This window comes from Lepisosteus oculatus, chromosome 4, assembly GCF_040954835.1.
Source record: "Lepisosteus oculatus isolate fLepOcu1 chromosome 4, fLepOcu1.hap2, whole genome shotgun sequence".
NCBI lineage: Eukaryota > Metazoa > Chordata > Actinopteri > Semionotiformes > Lepisosteidae > Lepisosteus > Lepisosteus oculatus.
In genome coordinates this window covers 35,849,065-35,870,229 of record NC_090699.1, presented here as the reverse complement: position 1 = coordinate 35,870,229, position 21,165 = coordinate 35,849,065, and the positions used below count along the sequence as shown (strand labels likewise).

At 38.1% G+C, this 21,165-nt stretch overlaps 1 protein-coding gene across 2 annotated transcripts in view; it reads right to left on the bottom strand.

Annotated features, from left to right (window-relative positions):
* The window catches only part of fbxw4 (F-box and WD repeat domain containing 4), a 53,770-nt gene extending 36,520 nt beyond the window's left edge, over positions 1–17,250 (bottom strand). For both annotated transcript variants that reach the window (XM_006630809.3, XM_015347582.2), the window contains exons 1-5: positions 16,881–17,250; positions 11,790–11,885; positions 10,951–11,136; positions 9,700–9,832; positions 9,099–9,193 (exon numbers count right to left, since the gene is read on the bottom strand). In XM_006630809.3, the coding sequence (XP_006630872.2) occupies positions 9,099–9,193; positions 9,700–9,832; positions 10,951–11,136; positions 11,790–11,885; positions 16,881–17,068 (698 nt within the window). In that variant the 5' untranslated portion in view covers positions 17,069–17,250. The remainder of the gene's footprint in view (positions 1–9,098; positions 9,194–9,699; positions 9,833–10,950; positions 11,137–11,789; positions 11,886–16,880) is intronic.
* Positions 17,251–21,165: the final 3,915 nt, after the last annotated feature.

The window sequence follows — 21,165 nt, the reverse complement described above, 5'->3', positions numbered from 1 at the left end:
AACACATGACCAGGTCCATGGTTCTCACTGTGACAGGTCAATTGTTCCAACATTTGGGGCTAAAGCACAAAATGGTCTTTTCTGCGACATGCAGCCCTTCAGCGATGGCACTGCTAGTCAGCCTGAGGAACTGGACCTCTGTGCCGAAGTAGGAACACGAGGCCTAACACTGGTCAGGTGGAATGCTGGAACATTCCCCTTGGAAGGCCTGTCGGTCAACGCCAGGATTTTGACGCAGGGGTGAGCTACAAACAGAAGCCAGAATAGAGTATAAAGGATACTGGAAACCATAAGTGTTTTGCTATAATATTCACGATATTAAAATGGAGAAACTGGTGAATTTAATGAACATGTAATGTATTGGCCTATAATTTATCACCCTATTTATTTATTAGCCTATAACTTAAAGAAAAACAGAAGCATGGTAGTTCTTTGTAAATGCTGATTTCTTGCTTCGTTTTATAACTCTGAAGTAAGCAGTTGTTAATCTTGGCCTCACCATGACTGTCAGAACCATATGCTTCTTCTTCACACAGTCAGGCCCATAGTGCCCACAGCAGAGTCTGCACCATTTGTAGCACTGATGCAGCTCTCACTGATAAAACAAAGATCACAGGTGATCAGCATTTAACAGGGCTAGCCTCAATTTGACACTAGGCTGGACCTACGTCCATCCTACCTTAGGGGGTGCTGGGCCAGTGCTGCAGTACCATTTGGGGACTCCCAGTGACAGTGGGGTAATGACACAGCCCAGACTCAAGCTGGCAATGTCAGGGCCCTGCTCCAAAAAAAGCACCTTTCCTGGTTGATTAGCGCAGATTAGCTAATTGTTATCAATTTATCCAATTAAACCTTCAACTATGCAGGGTGTTTTACAAACATAGTCATTAAAAGCAAATCTAGATATTATACATTTGCTGCCCTTTCTAGGTGTAATAAACTTTACTTTCAATAACATGTGAAACTTACTTAGTATATATATATAATATATATATATACCACACCTGAAGAAGGCTCCACGGCCGAAACGTTGTGTTCTCTTTCTTCTTTTTTTCAGCATGGAATAAACCTATTACTTGTTCCTTTGCAGCCTACGCATGCTGACGCAGCTACCCACCTGAACTATATATAATATATATATATATGAATTTTAGTGAGTTGCCTTGTTTAGGGGAAAAAATTAACTTATGTTCTAATTCTGGTTTCTCATTTTGCTGTTATTAACACATTAAATGCTGTATAAAGCAATCAATCAGCATAGATGCAGACAGTGCTATTGAAGGAAAGGGGAAAAATACTGACCTGTATAGTTAAAATGTAAATCAAATCCCACAGCACCTTAGAACTGTGTATTCCACTAATACCTGTATTGGAAATCTTGTCTGCAGCAACCTGGAGATTGAAACTATCCAGCTAGTTGCAAAAAATGAATGTTTGGTCAGTGACTTTTGCACATTGAACACTGACCTATAACCACATAATGTTTGGTTACAAAAAGGTCCAACAGCAATCCAGATGTATTATTCTTTTCTTTTAGTATTCTTACATGTTTTACACATTTACTACAGCACATTACATGTTAAAAGAGCACTTATATTATTAGAGAGACAGAGTCTTCATTATCTCCATGGGGAAATTGCCCCCTGTTGATAATAAAGAATCTCACTTTTTTTTTAAATAGAGCAGATATTTTGCTTTAACCATGAAGAAACTGTCTTTATCAATAAACAAAGAGTGAAACTAAAAGAAAACATTGCAGTTACATGAAAATTTAAAAGTGGCAAACTCCATATTAAGAGTTTCGGAATATGCTCTACACACAGTATCAAAAAAATCTTTAAGTATAATAGAGACAGAGCTGGAAAATGCACTTTAAAAAAAGACACCTGCTACCCATCTAGACTGCTATTTTGTGTCAAATGTTATAACTGAAAGGGGGTGGACACTGGTGTAGGACAGCCTGGCGGAGCAGAGGATACAACTTCTGGGCCATATTCCCTGAGATTTAATCAGCTCTCTGTTCAGAATTTACGGCCATTTTTGTGCCTCTCTCCCCTCCACAACTCTTCTCTCCGCTTCATCACCACTGCAGCAAAAAGCAATTTTAACATTAACTCCACACTTCCACCCTGGGATGCGACTGCTAAATTATCTGTCGGAGCGGCCCTGATCAAAGCTGGAAAAACACAGGCACACTGCAAAGAGTAAATAAGTAGACAGGAACCCCCACCCAACGGCAAAAATGATTAAAAGGAATACAGTTTTTTTTGCCCCAAATCAAACCTTCATAATCTCCAACCACTATCACTTTAACAATAATTAAAGGATCAATCACTTAACGTATCACATTCCTATCATATGTGGAAAAAATGTTTTAAACACCAAAATCTCACAAAACCTTGTGGTTAAAAAATGACCCATCAGACTTGGATTATGTCTTTCAAGATTTCTGTCTGAAGGATGGAATGATAAAAAGAGCTTACTGTTTAAATTCTGTTTCTAAAAAAACGTAAAACAAAGCCATCTTTCTGACAAATACCAGCAATGACTGAAACTGCAGAGGCTGTAAGAGTAACATTTTAAACCATCAGATGTTTCATTAAGTGTGACTCCCCATTGTGTTAACAACAAACGTACATCTTGGAAGGTAAAGGCATAGTGCACATTAATCGACCTGGTCCTGTTGAACTATAAATGAAAATTACACAAAAAATAAAAGGATAAATGCTATAGTTAATCAACATACCAAGTCCCAGTTTGGGACTTAAAGTTACAGAATCATTCTTCCTCTGTCAAAATGTAAGTGGTTAATTTGAGGACTTCACAGATCACACTAAAGCTGAACTCTAATTAAGCCAGCTAGGAAAAGAGCAGAAATAAATAGCTTGGAAACTGCACTAAACCTCTATGTAACTAACAGTGCGGTCAGAAGTAAAATTAAAATGTAATGAATTGTAGTTACTTCTAGGGAAGCAAAGAAAGAAATAGGCATGCAGAAGACGAAAATATCTTCGTTTAAAATAAACCATGTGCATTTACCATAAATATTAGACTCAATTCGAATCATCCTTTGAAATGTGCACATATATTAATTATGCATTCCTTTTCTTAATACATCATCATTTACGCAGGGAAAAACTGAGACTATTCATACATGAAGCACAACAAAAGCAATTTGTCCTTCTTATTGCTTCTATTTCTATTATTTCATCATTATTTAACAACAATAAGACTGTCATACATAATGGCTTAAAAATAGAATTCTGAAACAATACATACATTCTATAATGATTTTCATCCCAAACAGCTTCACAGATAGAAGGGGAACCACTTCATCCACCACATCGACCCACAGAACATACTGCAAGGTTTTGTCAGGTCTGGTCCAGAGGGAAGAGTGCAACCTACTGCTCCACCAGCTTAAAACAGCACCCTAGCTTCCCTTTGAGCTCCCCACTCCTGCCAGTGACTTGATCAGAGGAGATCAAGGCAGAAGGTAGCAGCAAAGCTACAGTCACAAATCTTTTTCCAGTCATTGTGGATTATTGCACTGTGAAAGAGAAGAAATGCCTGTATCACCATCCCTAACAGAAAACCTAGGGATTGGTCCTTAGCTCAGAAGTTGGTTTCTAATACTGGTTGAGCAAGCCATTAGCACAACGATGGCATCTCCCAATACCCCATATACAACAGCCACAGGCAAAGCACTGTGCTAAAGATAAGAAATAGGATGTAAATTAGGAGCCATTAGTAGCAATCAAAAGGACCTTCTTGCAGATAAGAGAACACAGGAATCCACACACGCGGGCATACAGCCTGAAGCCTGAAGCTACAGACAAAGGCTTCGTTCAGACAGGGGGCAGAGCCACGTCTACCACATCTCACATGCCCTAACTCAGAACTAATTTGGGTCAGAATGTGTTCTGCAGGGGGACAGACTCTTTGAAAAGAACTTTTAGCTGGTGCTTGTGGACAGGCAAGTTACTCTACCACTACCGAGCACACAAGGCCGGGCTAGAACGTATCGAGAGATTGAAAGTTTGTTTTAGTCTGCATGTTTTAAGATATAAGACTAAGACAATATATATGCAATAAGACTTCATAACATGCAACAGGACTAGTATGTAACAAGTAAATCACGTGAGTTGAATTCAGCTTGTGGCATATTTTTTACAAATGTATCCAGTTCAAAAGATCTTTTGTTTACAGTTACTGTAATAATTACATTTACTGTTACTCACATTTAGACCTTTTAACTTTTTAAGAATAAGAATCAAAAACGGTGAAAATGTCACATTTATGTGAATGCTGCACAGGCCTATGGAGAGCTACACAGAGCTGTAATGGAGGTGAAAGCAATGTGCCCCCCCCAACAAAACTAAAACCTAAAAAGCAGTTTGTCAAAGGTGGAAGTCTGGGAAGTGCTGCTGGTATTGAGCACCTGCAGGGCACAGTGCAAGTCTGTGGGGAGTCAACTTTGGCACTCAGTCAACTACATACGATACCCCTACTAAAGGACATTTCACTTTAGGATGCTGCTAGCTCAGAAGAAAAATGACATATTTTGTTTCACCTAAGGATTTTTTTTAAACCAGGAAACACAAGATTTATGCAATAAATCCCCAAGCACCTGAGTCACTGAATCAGTAGCAAGCAGGCTCACTCAGTGTTTTCCTCTTTCTGTCCTACAGCACACTCCCCAGAACCAAACAGCACACAGCTGCTCTCTCCTCTCACTCCCAGCTCTTTAGATACTTCAAGCGTGAAGCTGCAACAATTACATTTGCAAGGGGCTTTCTTTTTCCACCAGCTTTCTAAATTAAAACACGCATTGTGCAATCACTCTTTTCTCCTTTCAGCTTCTCCATAACTAGGCCTTTTTATTCTCCACAAAGCTCCACAGACTCATTTGCTAGAGCTGTAACATTAAAAAATAAAAAAAAGGTTTTGCTTCATATAAACATATTCAGAGGTATCTACAGTGAAATTACTTCAATCTTTGTACAGTTTGTGCTCCCCACTTTTTAAAAAAAAAAAAGACCAGAGATGGTCAGGATTCTTTGTTTGAACCTACTAAATTCAACACATTCACAGTATTGCAACTACAGCTTTATCACATCTTTGCCTTTTTTAATCAGAATGGGGAGCCTGACAAAATCCAAAGGCTAGTTTTAAGGATACCACACTGAAACGCAGCACGCAGCATTCTTAAAAAGAGCGAACTCTGAAGAGACTAAAAGCACTTTTCCCTATAACCCACCTGCTTAACTAAATGGCAATCATGACAAACACATGACTTGCAGGAGAACAAGAGGGCCTCCAGAAACAACTACAACTATGTAGTATCCCATTTTTCCCCAACCTGACATACTGTAGTATCTCTTTTTTATGCGACTATGTTTGTGTGGGGTCACACCTTTCTATGAATGTGGTCTTACTTGGCACAGTTATGGTTTCTGCCGGTAATCTGAGTGCTCAAGAAAGGCTGCTTAAATGGATTAAATTTTGATTAATCAAAGGCATGATATGCACTAAATAACTGCATTGCTAAAGCCACAGTCATTTTCACTTATGACTTGTGCCAAATGTGCAAGACACAACAAAGGATTTCACACCAGAGTGGCTTGTGCACCTTCATGTTAAGAACCAAGTGTCCACCCTGTCACAGACAACTGATACTACCCACAGCAGTGGAACGAATCAGTCACGTACTTGGTTGCAAGTAAAAGTTTCTACACAATCAGCACAGAATTGGTTTGACTAACTGTTAAAGGGCAGGGAAGTTAAGAGCTATTCTCCACTTCCCAAAAAAAGGCTTTTAAAATAGCAAAAAGCAAACAGCTAACTATATATGTATTTCATTTGCATTTTTATCCTACAAAAAATGACGTCTCAGGAAAAAGCAATGGCTGAAAAATGAAGGGCAGTAGCTTCAAGTGCATGGGCAGAACGGGGTGGTCATTTATTACACAGATATCAAAAGGTATGTCAGCTATATGGTTCACAGCAGAAAATGGGATGGGTAAAGAAGAAGACCAATAACTTATCCAAGATTCTCATCTCTGTGATGTGAATCCTTCATTATAACACATAATACTCAATCAGCTCCATCCAGAGATGGAAAAATGTCTTGCGACAGAAAATAAACTGCAGACCCAGTACATAATTAGAATAAGCCCCATACCTCTTGTACCAAACTGGGTATTCACGCATTCCAGGGCAGAGATGAATACAGTGAACAGGGATGCAGCAAGTGTTCCTTCTCTTTCATTCCTTTCCCTGCCACAGGCCCGAGGAAAGTGATTTGTTTAAAAGCGATGGGTTTATAGGTTAGCTGACACCTCCATTCCTAGGAATTTTAATTAACTTCTCCCATCGTCAATATGTTAAAAGAAGCAGTTCCATTATCTGGGGGCAGCAGTCTGTTTCAGGGCTTGCTATTTCAGCCATCAAATTGGAGAATTAATGACGTGGATAATCGTCTCTAATTCCAAAATTTGCATTGAAGAGAGTCTGAAGGGAAAGGGGGCACCGGGGCTTAATAAATCGGCTGAGCGGATAAAAAAAGCCCCAAACCTTAAATGGCCAGGTATTGGTGATCGAAAATCCAGGTTAAGTGTCAGTGAGGCCAGAGGAGATGGGTAATAAGGGCTGTTTTTGTCCTGTAGGAAAATAAGTATTTATGTCTTGATGTATAAGGCATTATGTCAGGCAGGAGAGGTATCCCAACACGCATGCGTTAGCACATGAAGGGTGTTACATGCCAGCACATATGTGGATGTCAACATGCCTGAGAAATCAAAGCCTCAGCTCCACTTCCAGTCCAGCTGGATTTTAGGTCACTTTCATTTCCTGAATACATCGTACAGTACTGTATTTTGTATCACTTCATTGAGATATCCATCTTAGTATAATTTTATTACACATGATTAAAAAAAAGAATTTAAACAAAAGAGCTACTCATGTGAACTAAATTATCTGTAGCTGATAACTACAAAGATTACATTTTAAATGGCTTATGTAAAAGGATTCAGCAAGTACCTGGAAGACTTTAGAAACTCCTGTCTAATCTGGATAGGGAAAATAAGTAACTGTCGACTACCTGCTAGCGTATCATACTTCACTCTCCATTCACTGTCCATGGTGGAATTAAGGATTGCCCAGTGTTAGGTTTCTCTTCAGAGCCAAGAAACCAAATTCTACCACTTACCCTGGACAGATCAACCTCAAGATCTCAATGCTTTTTAACCTCAGGAACCAGTGGAACATGCAGCTCAATTCTACACATCATTTACCTTCATCGGAACATCAGAAGACCCATCCTGCTGCATGAACTATGCAATACAATGTCCTGGTCAAGCTGTTCTCACTACTCACAGAAGCTTGACATTTTTTGGTAACTGTTCCTGAACCTTCAGCCAGGCACATTCTTGCTGTCAATAGGACTGAAATAACCATTGGTGTTCTATGAAACAAAAATGTATTGCCACTCTATTGCCAGTTCATCTGTTACACCATGGACAGAGCATGACCCACCTTTCTGCATTCAAAAAAGAACTGATTTTGTTCTCCTTTGAAGTCTTCTTCAGCTTTCTCTTATGAATGTTAGTAATTAAGTCTCCCCATAGATTTTGTAAAAGGAACTCACTGTACTGTGACAGAACTACCAAGACACCTCTTTGAAGACAAGTCAGTCATTAGGCTCATGCATAGTATCCAGAGGTTCACTAGACTTCATTCAGGTTACCCCAGAAACTCGTTTATATATCTTGCAAAAGGCATGCTTGATGCAACAATACTGACTTTTTTTTTAAAAAACCGAGCTTGCTTTGATAGAAATATTTGTGCAAACATGAACTTAGAGTTTCCATTGAAGAGTTTACTTGCTTGCCCACCACAAAGCAGATAGTTCATTGCCATGTGTTCAACAGTCCGCAGAAACACTTAATCTTCAGCAATATCAGATTACAATATTCCTTTCTAGAAAGACACCAAGAGTGGAAGAAATTAATTCTGTGGCACAATGCTCATTACAGTATGTGAGTGGTGGCACCAATCAAGACTGAAGCTAAGTGTTAGAGCACCTGTTGTAAACACATCTTCCCCAGGACACAAACATATTGAAAGCATGGCTACAGGGTTTTATCAGGCACATTGCCAGGTATATGATGGCTGTCATGGGGCTAAAAATCACAGAAACCTTTTCTGGGAGGCAGATTGACCCATGTGTTTCTGTTCATGCTTGATTAAGAGCTCTGCCAGCAAGTGTTTTTTACAGCTAGCCAAATAAGTTAAATCAATACAAAGGCAACAGTAAATCGGAGTTAATCTGTATGTTTTACAACATAGAGGCACTGAAGAAAAATAACAAAAGGCGATTGTGTTCGCTGTGTAAGCACAGAGAAACGGTATCACATTCGCCACTACCTGCATTAAAAAAGCACTATTTGACCCCACAGTCAAGTACGGCAGTAAATTGAGGACTCCCTAGTACAGATCTGGCCACCTGTGTTGGTATCCAGTGACTCTGCACTTTTCTGGGCATTTCCTCTCTGCATCTGTAGCAAGACTGTCATGATTTAAACCATCAGGCCTTTTGATAAGGTAGGTAAATGCAAGTTTTTAAACAGATTTTATTTGCATGACCAAAACATTTTGCATAGCAAAGCAATGTTGAGTCATTTTATTCACATAAGTCTTTTGGGATCTCCAGTAGCAAATGTTCCAAAACCAGCACTTCCATTGAAATAGAAAGTTAAACACGTCTCACACTTTACTTATTCAAGAAGCACTAATCACTTACAATACTTCATATTGACTTTTTCACCAGAGGAAATAAGGCCTCTAATTAACATATTGGGAGAAATGCCTCAGAGATTAAGAATCCATCAAAGCTAGGTCAGACACTTCCTACATTTATTAAAAATAAACTTTTACATGCCTACACTTTTAACAAGAGTGTACTCAAAAGTTTTTTTAAGAACAATAAATGCCCTTCATCTTACCAATAAACATCTGTTCCGATTTAAATTATTTCTTTGCACAGTTGACCTGAAAACAAATCCACCCAGAAAATAAGAAATGAACACATCCCCTACCTTTGTGAAGGACTGATCGCTACAGACCACACCCGGTCAAGGGTGGGAATTGTGTGTAAACACTCTCCAAGCCTGTTTGATGACAATGACCAAACCTAATGGAGAGGAAAAAAAAACATTTGCAGCTCAACTAATAATTTTCACTCCTGTTTAATATGTTAGGAGGGGTTAAACAGGTATTAACAGGACCACAAGTTTCACATCAGGAAACATAGTTTAATTATCCTAAATGAGATTGCATTCCCGTCTTTAAATGAAAAAACACTACGCTATCAAAATGGAATGGTAAACCAAATTATTGAATAGACCATTACTGCAAATAAAAATAAGTCTGACATGATATTTTGTACAGGTATGAAGAACAAGAAAACTGATACTTAATTTATTCAGTTTCTGGTAAAGTAAGATACCTGGACATTACACAGGCAAACAACTGACTTTAACTGTCAACGTTATGAAAAGCAATGGTTTTAAATCGTTAAAATTACTTCCCAGGTGAGAGACTCATGAACCACACTGACAGTATACAGGATGCATAACTGAAGAATTGATCCAGAATCAGAACCACAGAATACATTCTGTTGCTACAGGCCGGACCTACCCGAGCAGTTCTGTCTCTGGAACCACTGACAATGACTCCACCCCTGCTGTCGACACAGTTCACCTCCTGGTTGTGAGCACAGTACTCCACGCTGAAAGAGCTTCTTCTCTGATGGAGAATGATCTTTCCATCCCTAACAAAAAAAAAGATTGTTTGATTTTCAGCTTTGTTAATGGAAAACATCAAATTGAAAACCGAAGCACTATGTGATAGTTCTTCAGAGTTGAAACCTAAAGCTGTCATTGACACGAGAAAACCCCAAGCAATACCCAGCTTGACAGCCAGAGTGAGACTTAGAGCACAAGAGAAGGAGTCACGTGATTTAGTCTGTCCCACCATCTTGCTTCCTGTGTTGTCTTGGAAACAGCAGTGAAACAGCGGACCATGTTTTGCTGTGGCTACACACTAAAACTGTTCCCAGGCACATATTAGATTAAACACCTTGGAAACATTAGAAAATCACTTGCAGCTGCCAATGATAAGCTAGACGAGAGTACCAGAGCAACCAGATTACTTAGGAAGGTGGCTCTGTTAATGTTATTAACACCTTTTTTATACTGACTGTTAAAGTTATGTTTTACAGCACAATGGCTGTAGTAATAATGAAAACACACTCACAAAAAGTTTCTAGTATTGCTGGATCAGCCAGCTTTTAAGAAGCAGGTGTGTCGTAGGCAGCTTCAATGCATTTGAAGAAATCTAAAAAGAAACAGTAATCCAATGTGCAATTCAACAGTAAAAGGGCACTAGCATTCAATAAAAATGGAATGCAGCCTTCACGTCAAGATTAAATTGAGTGATCAGAAGTATATTTCATATCTTCTGTAGATAAGGAGGTCGTAGGTAGGATCTTGGCCTTCCTGATAGTAGAGGAGGGGAACTAAGTACAGGAATTAAAAGCATGATTAAAATTCTCATCATTGTCAGTGCATGAGCAAACATGATGAGGCAACAGCATTTTTGAATAATTTCAATTTCAGAAGCACTCTCTGGTGAAAGACACGATAACTTCATTCTTAATGACGAGTTTCAAAGTTTGCTGATGGACAGCAAAAACTGCGAGCTGTCAGCTTGAAGCTGGATGTTGACAACAAAAACACATTCATGAAAAAACAAACTATTATCTCTTGTCATTTGGGGAAATGGTGTGGCTGGAGACTGAAACAGCAGAGAGGAGCTAACAGCTGTTCAATTAAGTAACATACAAAGTGACAGTCTTCTGAAACAATTTGCACAATCAGAAGACAGTACCCTCCAGCACTGATAAGGTGCGAGTCGGTAAGGACAAATCTGCACACGTCCTCCTGGTGTCCAGAGAACACAGCCAAGGGTTTCCGCTGAAGTCCCCCTCCATCTGCTCGTAGCTGGTACGCCCTGATATCAGCGGCCTGCGACAGATACAGCACACTGCTGTCTAGCTGTAGCCATGGCAACAAGCTAAGAAGGAACACAACCATAGAATGGAAGTTACAGACATACCACATTTTTTTTTGTTAACAAATGTGTCTAAGTATAACAAGGTGTTTCTCTACACATCTATTAAACATCAGTTCTTGTGCTCTTTCTGCTCATTTAAAACACATTTAAATCCACTTATGAAACTAATAAGTGTATTATGCAGAAACACTGCTTATACAGCTTTGGATGACTGGCAGAACATTTTGGGAAACACAAGAAAGTTTTAACTTTGAACTGATTATTGATGATGGCCACAGAAAACACAACTTGATTCTTATGGACGATTACACTACTACAAATATACAGTTTTTCCCGACAACAACAATGAACTATTATTCATTCTACCAGCTGTGCTGTAAATAACAAATAAAAGCCCATTATCATCTCCGTAGAAACATTTTTCAACTAGTTTCACACCACTATGGTCACAGTGATTTGGGAAAACGGAAAAAGGACAAAGGTAAATGCCATAAATAAGTAAATGACTGAGGTCAGGAAAAATGATGACGGGGGGGGGACAAGTACAGCTTATACATACATCTACCATTACTCTAACAAGTGCCTGAGATCATATCCACCCGTAAACTGGATCAGCTTTAACCTGCTCCGACCACTTAACTGTGTCGACTCACTTGAACTTCCACTTCAGGACAGTCTCCCTGCGGCATCGCCCTCTACACCAATTCTGAGAGACCTTCACTCTGTCCTTTAGGGGGATTCTGGGAAACCTGAAAAAAACAACAACTTTTACACTAAAACTGTCACGTCAAATTTCATAGTATGAATTTCATAGTTTTCAGATGTTTAAGCTATAAATCCCTATAACAGATAATTAGAAATTATGAAACCACTGTAAACTATTGTCATTTATACAAGACAGAACAATTCATAGTTCTGGGTCACTAATACTTATATATTATTAAACTTAATACTGTTTTGCCAATAATTTTTGCCCTTTAATTAGTTTCCAATCACATTCCACTTGATAAGCAATTAAACTCAATAGCATTTTTGTATCCCCCTCAGTTTGGAACCACAAGATGTTTTAAGAACTGATTTTGACCTATGATTTTTGTACTACACAAAGAGAATGAGGTTACTCATTTTCTGAAACACTTCAGGCTCAGCAAGGAACACATTCATTTATATCCAAAAATATGATAAGGCTGGAGTTTCATTTAATATTTTTTGCAGATATGGTATGACAACATTACGTATGGTGCCAAATCTTTTTGGGCAAGGAAAAAGGGTTATTAATGCAATGCAATTATCAAAATACCTAGGATGTTTTACTAGTGTTGTAATATTGAAGATGTTTTTTTTTCTATCTAAAAAAATCCTGAATAAGGTTCTATAGGTTAGACCAATAGGTCTAAGATACCACAGCAAAAACAAAAGACAAGAAGAGTGGTCTTCTCTCTAATTGGATTTTTTTCCAATTTTAAAAATGATCTGCTCAACATAAAAACAATTGTCAATTTTTTTAACTTTTTTAAAATCAGATATGGCATCCTCCCTCATTTAATACAGTTTTACTTCTACATGTGTACAATTCAGTAAGATGAACAAATTCAACTACAAATATTTTGGCATTCTTGGGGGAAGATTTATTTAATGGGGAGAAAGCGCATCCTTAAATTACAATCAGATATTTTAATGTTGCTGTCTGGATTGGCTGGGTTTGGGGATATTGTAGCAGGTCATTCTAAGTGTTCAAATCATACTATGCTGTTTTATACAGCAGCTTTCTAATATCCTTATTTTGCAGAACATTCTAGTTTGCATTAATGTTAATATTTTTGAATGATCCATGATGGCAGGCCAGTTTTCATCTATAAAAAATGTTCTTGATATCCCCCTTATTGCAGAATGGCCAATAAATAACTACAGTATGCAGGTAATGGGAAATCACTTAGAAAGATTTTTTTCTGAAAGAAAGATCAGACTATAACAGATGTTTAGTTACTGCAAATTCGGTGAAGCTCTAGAGACTCTTGCTTAGCTGCATTATTTATTTTCTTTTTATTCATAACACTGATGTCAGTATCTGAACACATATCAGTATTATAATACTAGAATGTTCACTAAATAGCAGAAGCAATTATTAGGTGTTCAGCTTGCCAAATCACAATTGCCACAGTTATAAAATCATTTATTGTACGAACAAGTATTTGAATATCAAGGCTGGCAGGTGCACCTTAAGTTCTGGTCAGTTTGGTTTTGGAACCGTTTGGTTGGAGATGGCGAATGACCACAACTACAACAGACAGTAATCTGAGGTTTCCCCATTTCACAAACTTGGCCATTTGGCACACATCTCCACAACAAATGTGAAGCACACATGCTCCTTTTCTATGAAAGCTCCCACTCCAACACTCCCCTGCACGCACACACCTGTAAATCATCTTATTTCTAAAGAAAAGACTCTCCTCTCCAACTGCATTTCCATCACTAATCTTCCAAATTTTCAAGAGAAAATCTAAAAAGAAACGTAAGTAACTGCTTAAACCATTAAACACAGCTCTTGCAAAATTAATGCAATATCATGTAGATGAAAAAAACATGTTCAGAAACAGATAGATTTTCAATTCACCTCTACATTTATATACACTCCTGCTGCATGTGTCTATAATGATCAGGACATTTTGCTCAATTACATCAGACAGCGCCCTCTGAAAATATGGGTACGGATCGATGGCAGAACCTTGGTGTAGGTGGGATAAAAGCAATAGAGAAAGACCACAAAACAAGAATATTATTTTTTCTACCTATCCTGCAACCCCTCCCCCTCTCCTTCATGCATACACCAAAATTCAGTACATCTTAATAAGCTGTCCTGATCAACAGCATGGTGAACTACACAAAAAAATCAGAAGCTCCATGTCATTTTTGAGCGAAATCTACAAGGAAATTCACCATTCGTAATTCTCATGGAACGGGTTTGATAACCATTCTTTCACTATCAAAGATCAAGCAGCAGAACCGTAAGCAGCTAAATGTCCACACGATTTTAAACAAGAAATTAACCACATTCAATGCTTATGTTTAATTATATGGAACAAACATAATTTCTTAAACGTTTGTAAAGTACTCCCAAACTTTTAGCGCAGAGTGGGGTTTTGCTAGCACTAGATGTCAGACCTTATTTTAAGTAACTCAATCTGAGTGCTGATAATTAAAATGGATACCTGGCCAATCTCAAGTTTTGAAACTAGGCGTTTGATAAAATAAGAACCTGCGTTATCAAAAGTGTCACATTCTGTATGAAGGTCTTGCTAAGTGGTCTCGTTTAAGCTTTAAAATTGCTTAAGAAAAGACACTATCAACTTGCATGTCTTGGCTGGGGCTGTCGACAGCTCAAGGTGACAGCACAATAGGTGAAAATCACTGATGTCCACACTGAGGATCTGGATGGGAGTCACCTTGCAGAGGTCTATACTGCACAGCCACATCACAAAGCCTACACGACCTCTGGCAATATTCTACAAGGAAGTGTTTTGGGTTTGTCAAGGAGCTCATCCTGAATAAAGAAAAAAAGCTGGCCCCTCTCCCCTTTTCTGCAGAAAACAAACTTCACAAATTCTGTTAATGCACATATGAATCCCTAGCCTGGCTTCAGGCAGAAGCCAAATTCCATTTCTCCAAGAAACACTTAAGGTGCCTTTCTGCTTGCTTATTGACACTGCCTTCAGGTCACTTTTCATCTTACTTTTTTTCTTTGTTATTTTTAAATGGCAAATTGTTTCCTTATTTATATCCTTTCCTGAAAGGATATCCACTATCCTGAACAGCTACATGCCACAGTAAAATAGGAGATGAAACCGTGTCCTTTTTCTAACAGACTTGGTGCTACAGGGTTTTAATGGTTCCAAACACTTAGCTACAAATGAAACCGAAAACTAAAAAAAGTCAGTCCAAATTCGACTAAAACAAAATCAGTGTTGGTTTTAATTTTTCTCCAGAGAAATTCAAAGAAGTCAAGTTCAAACACTGTAACTATAACTTACTTTGATTCTGTACACTTACAGAAAGGCCACAGATAATCCTTCAGTCGGCATTTGGTTAGACTTGCATTCACTTGGTTGCCTTTACCCAAAAGAACCTGCATCACCATGTTCTCACGTCAATGCAAGTGTGCCTGATGTTAAGTGTTGTTTACACAAAACCATCAACATGAGCAACAGATGTTTTTACACAAAGGGTTGTTGGGGTTTGGAACTAGCTACCCAGCCATGGTATTGACGTCAATACCCTGGATACTTTTAAGAAATGGCTTGAAAAGATCCTCAGATCAATTAGCTAAAATGGTCTGGATAGCCTGAAAGGCCAGCTCATTTCTAACCTTTGTTATATTCTCTTGTTAAGAAGCACCTGTACAAAACAAGGAATAGAAAGACAAGGTCATAGACATAGTAGATCTGTCAAGACATCCTTGGTTTATCATAGAACTTGTTTCATCACCCAATGTAACACAATGGCATTTACACACATCAAAATAGATGTCGTGACATTTCAACATGACCAGACATTACACACAAAAAAAGGTTTGGTAACGTTTTGAATAGCCTTTTGCACACTGAAGATACACCTGTCAAGGAATCACCTATTATCTAGCTACGTTTATACTTTTGTAAGAAGGGGAGAAAGAGATAACACTAACACTAAACATTTTTGCTCTTCACCTGCAAGGGATTCTGTAGGATAGCCTATGTTTTCATTGCAATATGAAAGTGCCTTGAATAAAACACCATACTAAATGGAAAAAAAAACATTTGTTCATGGCCAAAACGTGACCAATGAACGTCTTTCAATACAATTCAAATACATTTAGGAGTACTACTCTGTTGTTCCGTTACTTGTTATACACAATTTACTGATCAATGTTTAGAATAATAGGTTATATAGCATTAATGCCTCCTAAACTCAGAAAGGCATCTCAAAAGATAACAGACCAACCATGAGCGACGTGCATTCGAGGTGCAGTTGTACATTTGGCAATATACAGCACACATGGACAGTAAAAAAATATTATCTTCTTTCTCTCTTGCACCTAACAGTGTGAGCAATTAGAGTAGACTGTTCAAGGTTACTCCCGAAAACAAAATTCCCCCTCCATACAGCACCAATCGGTGAACTTTAAAGTCGAACGGGTTGCAAATGAAGAAAAAAACACTGCCTTTCGTGCGAAGTTCAGTTTGTATGCATTCAGTAACTTTATTCAGACACGTTTACTCTCCCTCTCTATGAGCATCTACAGACAATAACTATTCGTTATTAAAAAATATTAAAAATTTTGGATCGCGAACTTTTTGTACATTAGGTCAGAAAAGCAATAATGTTATAAAATCCTGCAAAACAGCACGTTTCTAGATGTGCATTTATAGCTGTATGCAAATTATACATACAGACGTTTTGGAACCAGATTATTTTAAAAATGAGCAATTTTCAAGACATAAGACCAATTGCATCAAAACAGCATATATTTAGTTATGTTTAAATAAAGACACGAAGCGGCATTTACTCGTAACACTGTAATCATGCAGTACGAGAATTACAAGCTACCCTTGTGCCTTGCCGTACAACGATGACGTTCTCGTACGCTGGAACAACACCGTTTGCTGCGCTAACGTCAGAACGTCACAATAACAAGCGCAAAGCGAGACGTGTAGGCCTCGCGTTAAAATTCCTAAACACGGATTTAAATATTAAAGAGCACGTCTTACAAGTCTGTTCCTTGTCGAGTTATTCCGGTGTTTATACAGTGTTTTGCAATTCTTCTCCAAACCGCGTCCCTGCTGGTAAAGTGGTTAATCTTCTTGCAAACTTGAGACAAGCTGCTCAGAGACTTGCTGTCTAGATAGGAAAGGATGAGATAGAGGACGTCTTCTGGCAGCTGGAATAAGAATAGCATTTCCAATCAGTTCCAAGATTTATTTCTCCTTTCCACGCTTTGGCTTTCGCTTTCTCTCTACTCGGATGGTGTCTCTGGGCGCTTCTATAGCGAATTTGCACCACTTTGTTCAGTTTATCCATCGTGTTTCACAGCAGCTACTCAGCAACAAGAGCTCGGAGAGGAAGCCATCATATTAACAAACTCACGTGTCACATGGCCTGCGCTCGTCAATCAAGATTAACTTATATAATAAGGGCATCAGCAGCATAGAAACGGACAGCACATCGTATTAATTGTATGATTATTTTGTTTTTGACAAATTGTGGTAGCTACTACGAGGTGACATTGCCCGTCTAATAACAATAACAATAACAATAACAAAAATAATAATATCATTTAGTGTTATTATACACACTTATAATAATGATGTATTAATAGCCATACTAACAGTGTTTTCTTGGATAAATACATGTATATGTGGTGAGTTTAATAAAATTCTGAGCAGTCGATTAAATAAGGGTCATTGTATACCATTTAAAGTAATCTCTTACAAACCTAAGACAAGGGGTGGAAATGTCAGCAGCAATTTGACTCATTTTGGGTGCTCTCTCCTCCTGTATATAACATCTGGTGTTGAAGATTGAACTAGTACATTTTGCAAACTCTGACTTCCTGGGAATTAATGTTCTGGTATTGAAATGGTCATATACCCAGTTCTGAACCTGGTACTGATCCTGAAACTGCTGTATAGAAAGCACACAATATGATATGTCTGTTAACTACAAAATAAAAGGTTAAGCGCAAATTTGAGTAGAAATTTCAGGCAGCAGTGGTTAGAGTAGTGGTTAGAGAATAGGACTCAAATCCTGGTTGAAAAGCTGATTTTATATCCTTGAACCGAGGTACTTCACTCAGAAAACACCAGTAAAAAGCTTGCTATATAAATGGGTATTCTTTTATTTCATTATTGTAAATGAAAAAAAAAATGTTCTGAATTGATGGATTTGGTAAAATAAATTGACATCCATCAATATTCACATGATATATCAAAATATACAGTATTTCAATATTTGCAGTCATTCATGTTGAATTGATGAAGGCTTTTCAGTAGCAGGCATGTCATTATCATTACTAACAAAGCAACTCAAATTCTCATTTTTGAGGTAAATGTAGTCATGCTTTTAGATTTGTATGTACAAGATTTTGTGGAATGACACTCATAGAATTTAAATATATTTAAAAATATCGTTTGAGAATGCTTCAAATTAAAAAATACAGAGGCGGAAGACAACTTTCAGATGTTACATCATTAGAGAGGGGTTGGGGTGTTAACAAAGGGCCCTGCAGAGTACAAGCCACATTATGGCTGAATTTGCAAGCAACACACAGAACAGGTGATGGACCACTAAAAAACACTTGATTGAAGACATTGTTACTTGAGCAGACATTATTTGAAACAGTTTGACCTTTTTAATTGCAAACTTTTTTTCTACCTTCCTTGAAACCATAAACCTGTGTCGCATGGAGGCTTACTGCCTTTTATTTTCAGAGTTCCCTGTTATTTTAACTGCCAAAAGAGGCCTTAGGTAAGGTGATGGTGTCTTGTGTACTCTGCAGAGAAGGGATTAGAAATGGCAGGGCTGCCTCTCCTGTACAGGAGAGTGGTTTTCCATTGTGAATGGATAAAAAAGCACAGTGCAGATTATGTGGGCATCTTTTCCACATCAAAGAGATGCCGGCAGAGATTAAGGTGGTTGTGAGGGTATAGGAAAACAGTGAGGTGAACAAAGAAATTAAACATTACTGTAGAAAAACAACAGACGGTCAGGTGCTGGAACAGTACTTTTTGAGAAGAAATGTATCCCACCTAAAGCAGCACAATTTCTTGTATTTAAATTTGACAGATTTCTTTACTTAATTTGCAAAAAGACATTTAAACTATGTATTTTTATTATTTATTATTTAGAACTATATACTTTTAGTGGGAGAGAAAAGGCAAAACAATTTGTAAAGAAACACCTCTCAGACAGAGAAGGCTTTCTTGCAAGGTCTTACAGAACCAGATTTAGAATACAAATAAATTGTAGTGAATGTTAAAATTTACATATATAACAAAATCTATCTTCAAATAGTTTTTTGAGCAGCTTCACTGAAACTGCTGCTGAAACAAATATTAGGGGTTTCATTTCAGTTCAACAAATTGTTATATGAAATACATCAACCCTCAAAATAAAGCCAATATGCCAACTAGACCACCATTAACCTGTTGCCTCTACCTTGACATTAAGAAGTCAGACAGACACTGATGGTATCTTTTGTTATACATTGTCCATCAAGGATCAATACATAGTTCCTCTAAAAGAGAACAAAAAAGAACTTATTGATACAACCCAGTCAAACATACATTCTTAGAAACTATGCATGGACTAGCTGTATTTTTATTTCATTTCTGATCAGACAAGATGAGATTCACCAAATGCTTCATGCACTCAATCCTTCTTGTATGTGGGGAAAAAATAAAACTCTTCGTTCTGAAGAAGATGATTTACATTGTTTCCTCAACATTGCCCTGATGGGAACTTGAAAACAGTGAAAAACCCACAGAAAATGTGTTATGGTACTTGTACAAACCTTCTGCACTTTTCAGTCCACTGTTCTTTTGAACAGGTAAACCAGACATTTTTTTGGAATTTCCTATTTAAATTAAGATATGTAGGGTAGTGAAGTAATAGACTCTTCCTATTGCTTCCTTTCAGTAGATTATTTCATATCTGATTTTAACTGTTGGAACTCCTTTTACTTTTCAGTCTTAAGTGCTGGAAAGAGGAGGCCAATTTCATTGCAAGTAGAGATGGCAAATAACTTTGTACAGTGTTGCACACGGTGGTCATGGGTTAAAAAAATTAAGAAATTGCTAAGGATGATCGCCATTATTGTTTATTGGTTTTATTCTGGTCTTTCGCTTGGCCTGTGCGTGCGTCTCTTTGGAAATGTCATGCTCTGCTGCTTGTGGCAGGCTGTTTTATGTGCCCTTTCTTCAGCCACCCCCCGTCACCAACACCACCCCTCTCCCCCCTTCGCTCCGAGCCCTATGCCTCCCCAGCTTGTGATGTTTTTGTGTATGACAAGCCCCTCAGCTCTCACTGATGGCTGAGCCCTCCTCATGTCATTCTTCCAAATCGGCATTGTATAACATGTTTTTATATTAGGGCCACAAAAGGCCCATTTGATTTAGGGGGTTATGGTATGTGATTGTAAGAAATGCAGCTAGTTGGTGGCTGCCATTGTTCCCCTAAAGCGACGGCCTGACCTCATCTCTTTCAGCACCAGGGCCTAACCGAGCTCTCACTATTCACCTCACAGCAGCCCGTCGCAGTCTCACTCGCTGAACACGCTCAATTCAGAGCCCTGTCACAGATATTACCTCGCAGGGATCTGAGTGTTTCTTCTTTTCTTGTTTTTTTTTAAAATACCTTTTGCAGGATGAGTCATTTGGGAAAAAAAAGCTATGAAAATCAGATTTTTTTTTTTGCCAGGAAAGACTAAATCTTCCTTTACTTCACCCAATTTAATCTTTCAATGTTCAAGGCCTAATTAACAAAGTCCTTCTGGTTATGTAAGACATATGTCCATGGGATTTAAGACTGGCTGGTATCCATTTACTTGTTGGTGGGTTACTGATTTTGTCCGGGCAAGAGATTTCTATAAAAAATGAATGTTTGACTTATTTTATTGGTTCCAGTGCCTTATAAGAGGGTGTGTCTTTCATCCTCTATGACTTTTCCAAATTGAACATTACTGCTAACTTTGTAAACTCTCCATCTTCTTAATTGACATTAATGCTAAAAAAAGCAAAATATGACCAAGCAAAAGGTTATCTGTGACCATTCAGAGCTGAGGCCTATGTTCATGACAGAAATAAGCTGGCATGGCTTTGGGCTAAATAAAAAAATAAAGGTACAGCAATTATTTATCATGTGCTGAAGGTGTGTGTTACTCCTAACCGCACACACCTGACTATTCTGAAATAGGAGCTTTCCTCCAAAGTACACCAAAAACAAGCTTGTTTGGGCTTTTCACTTTGGCAATGTTGTGCTGGCACAGGGCTTGGAAAG